This window comes from Silene latifolia, chromosome 8, assembly GCF_048544455.1.
Source record: "Silene latifolia isolate original U9 population chromosome 8, ASM4854445v1, whole genome shotgun sequence".
In the NCBI taxonomy this organism is placed as follows: domain Eukaryota; kingdom Viridiplantae; phylum Streptophyta; class Magnoliopsida; order Caryophyllales; family Caryophyllaceae; genus Silene; species Silene latifolia.
The window spans coordinates 31,679,039-31,691,674 of record NC_133533.1 but is presented as its reverse complement, the minus strand read 5'-3'; the positions used below and the strand labels follow the sequence as shown (position 1 = coordinate 31,691,674).

General features: G+C 38.6%; 1 protein-coding gene across 1 annotated transcript; it reads left to right on the top strand.

The window, feature by feature from the left end:
* Window positions 1–962: 962 nt before the first annotated feature.
* Window positions 963–2,024, top strand: LOC141594976 (uncharacterized). The gene is made up of 2 exons (XM_074414955.1): window positions 963–1,317; window positions 1,423–2,024. Exons 1-2 carry the CDS (start codon window positions 963–965, stop codon window positions 2,022–2,024), a joined length of 957 nt encoding a protein of 318 aa, XP_074271056.1.
* Window positions 2,025–12,636: the final 10,612 nt, after the last annotated feature.

The following is a 12,636-nucleotide window of genomic DNA, read 5'->3' as shown; positions in this document are numbered from 1 at the left end:
ACTTGAACATTATAAATAGCTTGCTTAATTCATTTTTACAAGTGTGCAACAAACGAGTTTTAAATTGAAAAAGAATTAAGCTTTCAATCGAGTAAAGTAACTTTGCAAAACCGTTTATCATTTCAAAATCTTTGAATCTTTTGCAAGTTTGTTTATTTATCTTTTGAGTCTTTTACTTGAGTTTGTTGTTGCACCTAGTCGTTTTAGTCGTGTTCAAGGATCCCGTGTTTTGTACTTAAACTTTATCTCCTCCGTTCAATTGAGTGAACAACATTGAGATAAGTGGTCTTGTAACAAACGGGTAGAACCAAAAAGTCTTAGGATATAGTTATTCTTAAGCACGAAGTCTTCGAAGCGGAGTAGCTTTTGAGCATGAAGTCTTTCGGCGGAGTAGCCCAAAGCAAAAGTCTTATTGCGGAGTAGCTTTAAGTAAGGATTCTTTCGGCGGAGTAGCCCAAAGCAAAAGTCTTGGAAGCGGAGTAGCTTTTAAGCATTAGCAACCGGAGTAGGTTGGGGAGTTATTTTATTATTCGTGGTGGTCTTAGTTTGTGTGAGTTTACTTCTGAGACGTTTAATTAAATAGCGCTGGACGTAGATCGGAAAGTAGTGACCGAACCAGTTTTTAAAAACATCATTTGTCGTGTCTATTTCGTTTTATTTCCGCTGCACACTCGTTTTTATCTACAAAATCAACTGTTGAGTACACTGTAACTTCTGCTTGCTGAATCGTTGTTGAATACTTCTAACTCTCTAGTTCTAAGTATCGACTCCTCCTTTCATCTAAGCATTGTTTAAAGTGTTTAAGAGTTTTAAAAGAAACTTTCATTAAGCTTAAAATTTTAAATAGACACCTAATTCACCCCCTCTCCCTCTTAGGTGCCCTCGTCCGTGACTCTTCAATTGGTATTAGAGCTTTGTGCTCTTGATAACTGGTTAACTACCAGTGAGTTGATCCTATAGTCATGGACATGAAACATACTAAGTACCCTATCTTCAAAGGGGATAACTACTCCTGGTGGAAGCACCGTATGGAACACTACGTCAAAAGTACGGATTATGAGTGTTGGGTCATTATTCAAAAGGGCCCCCTTGCTATAATGGTTACTGACTCTGATAGGAACAGTGCCGTAAAAAGTGAGGAAAGTTATGTTGAGGCTGACTATCGTAAAGTCGAGAAAAATTCTAAAGCCATGTCCATTCTTCAATATGGCATCGGTGAACAAGATATCAATCGCATCTCCGGATGTACCTCGGCTAAAGAGATTTGGGACACGTTAAATCTTGCTTATGAAGGAACGTCCCAAGTCAAGAAACATCGTATTGACCTTCTCATGCAACAATATGAGATGTTCAATATGATGAAAGATGAGTCAATCAATGGTCTTTCTTCTCGCTTTTCTAGTATTGTTAATGAATTTAAAGGTCTAGGTAGAGAGTTCAAATCCAAGGATATAGTCCGAAAGATCCTTCGTAGCCTAAGTGATAAATGGCAACCGATGGTGACGGCTATTGAGGAGGCTAAAGATCTGTCCAAATTATCCCTCAATGAGCTAATGGGTTCACTCATGGCACACGAGTTAAGTCTCGCAAAGCGCTCGGGTAAAAGTTCCAAAGCTAGAGGTTTCGCTCTCAAATCAACCTCAAGTGATGAGGAAGATGATGGAGATGACGAACAAGCCATGTACTCACGTAAAATGGCGGATATGATCAATAGTCATAATCCTAAGAAGTTCAACAATGCTAATAGAAAACGTTTTCAAAAGAAGAGATCTTATTCCATGGTGGCTTGTTTCAAATGTGGTGAGAAAGGTCACCTTATCAAAGATTGCCCCAAGTGGAATGAGTTCAAATCTAGAGAAAAACGAGATTTTGCAAAGAAGGATTTTAAGCATAAAGTCATGTCTGCAATATGGGGTGTATCTGATTCCGATGAGGATGAAGTCCTTGAGGAAGAATTAGATGCCAAAGTTTGTATGAAAACTCGTCTTGATCTTGACGGACCCAAGTCTTCAAAGAAATTTTAATCCGCACTCTGTCTAATGGCTCATTCCGACGACTCCAGCTATGAGTCCGACACCGAGGTAATGAATCTCAAGAACAAGGTGAGAACTCTTTCTAAGGATAAGCTTTGTTTGATGTTTGATGATGTACTTGACAAGAGTCTTGCTAAAAACGATAAACTCTATGACTTGCAAACTCAAATTGAGGAAATTGCCGAAGAAAATGTTGGTCTTAGAGAGTGTCTAGACGAGATAAAAGAAAGTAACATCATTCCATCACTCAGAAAAGAAATTAAGAAATTGAGAAAAGAAAACCTGGTTCTAACGAATATTGCTAGCTCGTCAAAATCAACAGTTGCCTTAACTGTTGTTTCTGATGTTGAAAAAGAAAACGAGTCTTTAATTATTCAAGTTGATATTTTGATTAAAGAACGAGACTCACTGCTAGCTGACCTTACCTCGTGTCGACATGATAATAAGCAACTTGAAAAAATTGCTATGTTGCTTAGTGATGAATGTAGTCATGCTAAATCCGCTTTCGACAAAGTAGACAAACTAAATCTTGACCATCTTGCTAAAATTGAAACATTAACCAAAGAGTTGCATGATGCTAAAGAGTTTTACAGGAAATGGGAAGGTAGCCAAAATATTTTAGACTCCCTCATAAATTAGTCCCAAAAATCTGAAGAGAAAGCTGGACTTGGTTTCCAAAGTAACAGTTCAGTGAACTGTAACTTCAGAAACCAAGAACCAAGCAAGATTGATTTTCGAAGGAGAAAATATGCAGGCCTTCCTGAGTATATTGTTTGCAACTTTTGTGGTAAGACTGGTCATGACTTTAATGGTTGTCCTAACCGACTAAACGACTTAAATAAGAACATCAAGGTTGCTAAAAAGGAGTGGGTTCGCAAAGATTTGATTAACAATGCAACTCACAAAAAGGGATCCAAATTCGTTTGGATTCCTAAACTAACCTCTTGATTTCTTATAGGCATTAGTGAGAGGCAGCAACAATTGGTACTTGGACAGTGGATGTTCACGTCATATGACGGGAAGTAGAAACCAATTTCTCTCACTAGAAGCCTACAATGGTGGCACCGTGAAGTTTGGTGATAATAAGAAAGGTGAAATTATTGCAATCGGAAAGGTTGGTAAGTCATCGTCACAATGTGTCGAAAAAGTTTTGCTTGTCAAAGTTTTGAAGCATAATCTCCTTAGCATATCTCAATTGTGTGATAATGGTAATATTGTTGAATTTTGTGCTAGTGAATGTCGTGTCTTAGATGGTAATACAAGGGAAGTTGTTCTAGAAGGAAAACGTGTTAAAGATGTTTACTTGACTAATCTTTTTGCATTGTCTAGTCGTACCATGTCATGTATGAGTGCTTTGAAAAAGAACGACCCATGGCTTTGGCATAAGAGATTAGGTCACGTAAATGCTAGAACATTGAACACCCTTAAGCGACTTGACTTAGTCGATGGCATTCCTAATATGAAATTTAACTTTAATAGTTTGTGTGATGATTGTGCTAAGGGGAAGCAAGTAAGAAGCTCCTTTAAATCCAAAAAGTTCGTTAGTACATCTAAACCTCTTGAGTTACTTCATATTGATCTATGTGGTCCAATGCGTGTTAGAAGTAAAGGAGGTAGTCGTTTCTTATGTGTGATTGTTGATGATTTTTCACGATTTGTTTGGCTTCTCTACTTGAGTTCTAAAGATGAAGTATTTGATGAATTTTTAATTTGGTTGAAAAAGGTCCAAAACAAGTTTGATAAAAAGCTCATATCTTTGAGATCCGACCATGGAATCGAATTTGAAAATTCCTCATTTATTACTTATTGTGATGAGCATGGTATTAGCCATAACTTTTCCGCGCGTGCTACACCTCAACAAAACGGGGTTGTAGAGCGTATGAACCGTACACTTGAAAACATGGCTAGGACTATGCTCATTAGTAGTAAGTTGCCAAAGAATTTTTGGGCCGAAGCCGTCAACACAACATGTCACATTTATAACCGTGTTATGATCCGAAAAATGCTTAACAAAACACCCTACAAGTTGCTTAAAAGAAGAAAGCCTAATTTATCCTATCTGAAATGTTTTGGAAACAAATGTTTTGTTCACAACAATGGAAAGGATAATTTGGGTAAATTTGATGCTCGTAGTGATGATGCCGTATTTGTCGGTTATTCGGATCGTAGCAAGGCTTATAAAGTGTATAATAAACGAACCATGAAAATGGAAGAAAGTGTGCATGTCATATTTGATGAGTCTAGTCTTTTTCATTCTAATACACAGGAAGAGGATGATGAAGATGATGAGGACTATGAGCTTGGAATGATCCGACATGACATGGATGATGTACATGAAGGGAACGAACAAGAGGAGCAGAATCAACAGTCGGATCAACTATTGATTGAAGGAACTGGCCAAGAGACAGGGGGAACAGAACCACTTGAACCACAAAATGAGGCTACGATATCCAGAGGGAATGAGGGTACATTTGAACAAAATGAACAAACAGAAATAAACCCTCAAACACAAAATGAACCAGAACCAACAATTGAGCGAACTGTTGATTCAGAACCCCAAGAAGCCTCACCATCCTTAATCGTACCAAAGAAGTGGAAACACCAAAAATCTCACCCCCTTTCTAACTTGACCAGTGACTTGAATTCGGGAAGGAAAACAAGATCATCCCTCAATGATTTTTTTGCATCTCATGCGTTCCTCTCACAAATTGAACCGACGAACATCACCATGGCACTTGAAGATTCGAGTTGGGTGATGGAAATGCAAGAGGAACTTAATCAATTCAAAAGGAATGAGGTATGGCATCTTGTCCCTAGACCTACTGGTTGTACCGTGATTGGTACCAAATGGATCTTTCGCAATAAGCTAGATGATTCGGGCAATATCGTAAGGAATAAAGCTAGACTAGTGGTGCAAGGATTTAAACAACAAGAATGCATTGATTATAATGAAACCTTCGCACTAGTAGCTAGGCTTGAAGCCATACGTATGCTCATAACTTTTGAAGCTCACAAAGGCATCAAACTTTTTCAAATGGATGTCAAAACGGCCTTTCTAAATGGTTATTTAGAAGAAGAGGTCTTTGTGGAGCAACCACCGGGTTTTATGAATAATGAATTTCCAAACCATGTTTTTAAATTGGACAAGGCGCTTTATGGTTTAAAACAGGCTCCAAGAGCTTGGTGTGATCGCTTGTCAAAATTTCTTTTGTAAAATGGTTTTGTGCGTGGATCGGTTGATAAGACATTGTTCATAAAGTCACAGTGTGGTGAACTGTTGATTGTACAGATTTATGTCGATGACATAATATTTGGTGCAACGAATGAACTCCTTTATTTGTATTTTTCGGAACTAATGAAATATGAGTTTGAGATGAGTATGATGGGAGAACTAGGTTTCTTCCTTGGGCTTCAAATCAAACAAACTCAAGATGGTGTGATGATTCATCAACAAAAGTACATAAAGGAGATGCTATGTAAGTTCGGTATGACTAATTCTAAACCTTTCTCTACACCTATGGTTTCGTCCACAAAGCTTGACAAAGATGAGAATGGTAAGAAAGTTGATGAAACGATGTATCGAGGTATGATCGGTTCATTACTTTATTTGACCGCTAGTCGACCGGATATTTTATATAGTGTATGTCTATGTGCTCGTTTCCAAGCTAGTCCTAGAGAATCGCATTTCATTGCCGTAAAACGTATTCTTAGGTACTTGGTTGGAACGTCTAGTTTATATCTTTGGTATCCCTCACATTGTCCTTTTGAGCTTTTAGGATACTCGGATGCAGATTATGCCGGAAGCGTTGTTGATCGAAAGAGTACATCCGGGATGGCTACTTTCTTAGGTGCGTGTTTGATCTCACGGGCGTCTAAGAAGCAAAACACCGTTGCTCTTTCCACCGCTAAAAGCGAGTACGTAAGTGCCGCATTGTGTTGCGCGCAAGTTCTTTGGGTTCGACAACAACTAAGGGACTATGGTATTATCTTTGACTCAACTCCAATTTTATGTGATAATACTAGTGCCATTAACATTTCAAAGAATCCTATACAACACTCAAGGACTAAGCATATTGACATAAGACATCATTTTTTACGTGATCATGTGAAAAAAGGTCAAATTCGTCTTAAATTTTGTAGAATGGAAGATCAAATAGCCGACATTTTTACAAAACCGCTTGAAAGAGAACAATTCGTAAAACTTCGGTTGGAAATTGGTTTGTTGGATTCCGCGTAAAATTTTATGATGACTTGCCCTCGATGATTGACTAGAGTAGATGTTACATTTGTTTTTATAAGTGATTATGTGTTAATTTTACTCAATGAATTAAATGATTAATTTGCATGTAAATCCAATGGGTAAAGATATTATTCACATGGAGCCACTAAACCATCTTCTAACCATCAAATCTCACTTTTCCCATTACCCATGTCCTTAGCCGCCTAAACACACAATTAGCCGGCTACACCCACCTTCCTCTCAACCAATCAAATTAAAAAGCCTAAAACACTATTCACCCACCTCATTTACTACCTATATGAATTTTCAACTCTTAAATGATGACTCCCTTACTCACTTTCAAATATTTCAAAAAATTACATCTTCCCCAAATATTTTCTAAAACCGTCCTACACATCCCTCTACCAATTGTCACTAACTTTTACTTTCACTATAAAACTCATCCCTCCAAAATCAACTAAGCCGAAAACATTGAAGGAAATCTGAGACTCCTACAAGCCAAAAACTGCATCGGTTGAACCACAAATCGAAGGTCTTGGATCAAAAATTGTCCAAACTCAAAAACCACCAAAGAAACCTAGAGTCTTTGTGCCAAACGCCCCAATGACAAGAAAGAAATCAGTTGCTAATCGTCCTAAAACAGCTGCCGAAGCTAGGAGATTCTCAAGTCGGGTGTTCAATCAAAAATTCGATTTGAATATGCCGCATGCAACCGAAACCGAGGGTGAAGAAGGAAGCTCACGGGTTGTTTGTGAAGTTGATGATGATGGAAATCCAATCATTCAAGAAGTTGAGGAAGTTGATGTTGGTGTTGGTAAGGAGAGTGAAATTGAAAAGGAGATTGTTGATGAGGATGTCGAAAAGGAAGGAGAGAAAAACAGTGAGGAAAAGAAAAATGAAAGTGAAAAGGAGAATGAGGAAAACATTGAAAAAGAAAAAGAAAAGAGTGTTGAAAAATCAATTGAGAAAAGTGAGGAAAAAGAAAAGAGTGTTGAGAAAGTTGTGGAGGAATCGGTTGAGAAGAGCAATGGGAAATCAAAATCAAAATCAAAATCGAAATCGAAAGAAAGTGTTGGTAGTGATGAGAAGTTGAAGGATATGGTTGGTAATAAAAGGCGAAAAAGGAAAGGCAAAACCGTGAGTGAGGCAACGGTTGTGAAAACGGAAATTGACACGGAGAAATTGAATGTCGTCTTCAATGATGACGAGTTGTTCAAAGAGGAAGCCGTTCCCAAAACGAAAGTCAAAGCTAAGAGAGTGTCCACTCGGTTGATCTCAAAGAAAAGGAAAGTGGAGGAAATGGCAAAGGAAATCGATGAATCGAATAGTGCTATGATTGCTATTGAGCAACCTCTCGATGAGAACAAGTCCAAGGCACTCGAGATTCTTCATGGGTATCGCTTTCCAAAGGAAATCTTTGATTGTTGCAAACATGTCATTCAAGGGAACTTTAAGTCGGGCCGTCGCTATGAACTCGAATGGTATGATTCGTCCCCCGCTTTTAAATTATTTAAAGATGCAATTCATGCACAAAAGTGGGAGAGTCTTCTTAATCTCTATAACCGAGTTTATTTAGCGGAGATTGTTCAATTTTATACTACGGTCAAAGTTGATGTCCAATCGGGTAGTCTTACCGCCGTTATCAATAACAAACCCTTGTGTCTCAATGTCGAAATTGTCGGGAAATTACTTGGTAATCCTACAACCGAGTTGTCCTCATTTCCTAAGGGTGGTTGGCCGACTATTGATGGTATAAGTTCCTTGACCGTCGCAAAGTTTTTAAATCCCAAAGCTACGTCCCCTATCACACTAAAACCGAGAGAAATCAAAATAAACCACCGGTTCTTTTTCAATTTCATTTATCGAATCTTGATTCCATGTAATGAGAGCCGTGGTGTGTGTGGTGTGCTAGACATGTGGTTGATCTTTTATCTTGCTAAACACCTACAAATTAACCTACCCGCTTTGATGTTCTTTCATATTGATCATCTTGCTAAGATTGTTGAAAAGCGTAAGGTTGATAGTTCCACCGTGTTAGCATATGGGATGTGGTTATCGGTCATTTTCGAGAAAATGGATATTGTGGACTCGACTAGTTTCGGTGTGGATCACATGTGTGACACTTTGACCTCGGGAGTTTTATCACAAATGTACTTGAAAATTGATGGTGATAAACTTGCTCGTATTTGGTCGGGTATGAAGGCTACGGATGTCTCCTCCTCCTCCTCTATGCAATCGTCTTCTATAACACGTCTCACTAAGGATGTTAAAGCCTTGTTGGATCTCCAACATGATCAAATGAGTGAGATTACGGGTCTTCGTTTGGAAGTGTCGGGTTTGCGTAAGGAACTCAAGGAGGTTAAGGGTCAAAATGAAGAACTCTTGGAGATGGTTCACGGGTTGGTTGGAGAAGATGAAACCGAAGAAGTTGATGATTGATCTCTTGCTCTATGCCGTACCTAGCCCATGTCGTATGTCGTACCAAGCTTTTTGCCATAACCATGCCTAATGCCTAATCAAAACAAAAGCCCTTCTAATCCTTTTTACCTTGGCTTTGTGTTTGTGATATATCTTGCTAATATTGGTTATGTTGTTAGTTGTTGAACAATTTGTTTTGTATAACTCTAATCCTTATTTAGACTTGTGTTCTTCCTACTTGATGATGTCAAGAGGGGGAAATTGTTTAAAATCGCAGGTGGTGATTCAATGACTCTTAGGCTTGCGTACACCGTATTTATGTTAACTTGGCGATTAAATGTTCTACTTAGGCTAACGAAAAATTTGACTAATTTTCAATGACCATGTATTTATGCATCTTATTTTAATCATGTTTTGACTTGTTAACCTTGACAATGGATTAAGGGGGAATTGCACACTGAATTTTATTTGTCTTGTCATCATCAAAGAGGGAAATTGAAGAGACCCAATTTGATTAAGCTAGTGTTGATGATGCCTTAAGACAAATTAATCTCATTGTTATTTAACTGTGTGCCTCTTAAGTTTAACCATGTAGCATGAAGCTCCAATTGTCAATTCAAGGTTATCAAGAATGTCATCATGAAGATCAAAGATGAAGATTGTCATTAGTGCTAATGTCATGTGTTGTAAGGTGATCGTTTAACACGAATTTACGTTTAGGTGCAAAAACAACAGTTGAGTCAACAGTTAATTAAGGCTCGTCTTTGAAAGAAATATTTTGAAAATATTTGAATCTTTGTTAAAATGCTTTCAATGTTCACAAATGTTTTCTGGAAATATTTTGAAGTCTTTTAAAGAAAATTGAGCTTTCAATGACTTGCTAAGGAGTTTGCTTGCACAATAAAACACTTACTATAAATGGGTTGTTTGCTTTTACATTTATGGAAATGTTTATGGTTCCCATAAACACAACCATTTATGCTTGTTTCTTGTTGAAAAATCCAGCCTATTTTTGTGTGTGTGCACAATTTGATTTCTTGCAATCTTAGGCACCGATTTCTTGAGGAAGAATACTCGGTTGCTTGGTGAAGAATTCGGATGGCTTGTGCATGTTGCCCAAGCAAACTACTTACATTATTTTATTCACTTGTGCTTATGAGTGTAAGATACTTTAATGTAAATTATACTACTTGAACATTATAAATAGCTTGCTTAATTCATTTTTATAAGTGTGCAACAAACAAGTTTTGAACTGAAAAAGACTTAAGCTTTCAATCGAGTAAATTAACTTTGCAAAATCGTTTATCATTTCAAAATCTTTGAATCTTTTGCAAGTTTGTTTATTTATCTTTTGAGTCTTTTATTTGAGTTTGTTGTTGCACCTAGTCGTGTTAGTCGTGTTCAAGGATCCCGTGTTTTGTACTTAAACTTTATCTCCTCCGTTCAATTGAGTGAACAACATTGAGATAAGTGGTCTTGTAACAAACGGGTAGAACCAAAAAGTCTTAGGATAGAGTTATCCTTAAGCACGAAGTCTTCGAAGCGGAGTAGCTTTTGAGCATGAAGTCTTTCGGCGAAGTAGCCCAAAGCAAAAGTCTTATTGAGGAGTAGCTTTAAGCAAGGAGTCTTTCGGCGGAGTAGCCCAAAACAAAAGTCTTGGAAGCGGAGTAGCTTTTAAGCATTAGCAACCGGAGTAGGTTGGGGAGTTGTTTTATTATTCGGGTTGGTCTTAGTTTGTATGAGTTTACTTCTGAGACGTTTAATAAAATAGCGCTGGACGTAGGTCGCGGAGTAGTGACCGAACCAGTTTTTAAAAATATCGTTTGTCGTGTCTATTTCGTTTTATTTCCGCTGCACACTCTACTCACGTTTTTATCTACGAAATCAATCGCTTGAGTACATCAGAACTTCTCGCTTCTTTGAATCGTTGTTGAATACTTCTAACTCTCTAGTTCTAAGTATCGACTCCTCCTTTCATCTAAGCATTGTTTAAAGTGTTTAAGAGTTTTAAAAGAAGCTTTCATTAGGCTTAAAATTTTAAATAGACACCTAATTTACTCCCCCCCCTCTTAGGTGCCCTCGTCCGTGACTCTTCAACGTTCATAGCCAAAGTGACAGCAGAAGAAGTGAAAGGAAACGTGTTTGTAAACTACGGTTCAACTACGGTTCTGGAGATTTGTGGGGGCTATGAAGAGGTTAGGTTACCTTGATTATCGGAAGATCGATAAGCGTACCATAGTTAGTTTGGAGAAAATGATTTTGGAAGAAATTGTTAAGGATGATGATGACGAGGTTGATCCGGATACGGACCCGAAGTATTGGACCCTGATCCAGGTGGCGAGCCACTTGAGGAGGTACCTTGATGGTTGGTGTCCCATGGATTATTTTGGTCCGAAATTAGGTGACCAAATTAGGAAGATTATTGATGGTGACTTGGGTAAGGGTGATGTTCTTAGTGAATCGCTTACTCCTGACGCTATTTACGAACGTCTTGACCATAAACTCAAGGCCTTTATTCCTTTTCATGCTGTTTACTCTTACATGCTCCGTGCTCAGGAGAGGGAGCTCTTACTTCGCAGGCTTCGTGCCCAGGCCCACCACTCCTCCCTCCCTCCTTCTTCCTCTCTTACTCGTATGCTTCCCTTGTCCCTTCATTTCTACCTATTGTCTATTTGTTTGCAACTATAATGTCTATGGCACTTTCTGTCGTGTCTCTGTGATTATAGGTTGCTTAGTTTAAAAAAGCGCGCCTTGGATGAGACACTATCCAAAACGCCTCGGTGCATTTTAGGTGCGCCTTTTAGACAAGGCTCACTTAACAACGCTAATACGCACTTTCCATATCTTGTAGACAAGGCTGTCTATTTCTGTTCCCCATCACTGTCAACTTTACTCCTTGACATGTTAAGCCAACTTGAAAGTTCCTAAAAAGGCTATTATTGCTCAAAATTTTATTTGGAATTTTTTGTTACGAATTTGTCGTCAAAAAATAGGGCGCTTCGCGTCCAAAAGGCGCGCGCCTTGGCCCCTTAGAGCCCCGGTGCGTCTTGTGCATTTTAAAACTAAGGTAGGGTGTAGCTTAATAATCAACTCTTGAAGTCAGTTTTATTGTGGGTCCCCTTATCCCTGCAGTCATTGGTCGTAATGTTGTTGTTAGAGTAAACTTAAAATATGGTTTTGTAATGTGCAGATGATTCGATGGATATCTATTACACTGAAGAAACTGAAGAGTCTCCATATAGGAGGGAGCGCACACTGGAGATGGAGAAGAAGTTGAGGACTTGTAATGACAAGTACCGGATATTCCTGAAGGCTGTAAATCGTCTTGGTGGTGACGAGAATATAGCTAACATTACAGCCAAGGCTATGTACAAGGTGATCTTTGAAGAACTGGAGACGAGTGAGGATATGGAGAACCCGTTTTGGACTGTGGAGAAGTTGGAACAGGAGCTAACTCTGCACAAGTTGGGAGGATATCCAACCTGGACTTATGATCACCACAACAGGATGCTGATGGCCATTAACAAATTGGGAGGGGATCCTTGGAATGAGGAGCGAGTCAATGCTAAAGTTGTTCTTGAATTGATGGATCCCGATGGTACTATGGATGATCCTATGACTTTAAGTGGCGTTAAGCATCAGTTGGAGATTCTTCGAGAAGCTCTAAAGAGAAATCCCTTTGACCCCCTTGGCTATCCCGAGAAACCCTCCAAGAGGGTCCTCTCGTCTTTTCCTTGGACTCCCCAAGAGATTCTGGAGGTGGCTTTAGAAATATAAGTTATATATAAGCTAGATTTTCTGGTCTTATGGTGAATTTATTTATGGAGTTATTAGAACTTAAATAAAGTTGTTGCATCTCCCCTCTTGTTGGGTATCAAACGACCTTCTCAGATGCAAGATCCTGGGATGTTACCCCAAGTCCTCAATGAGTCATGTTATTTTTTT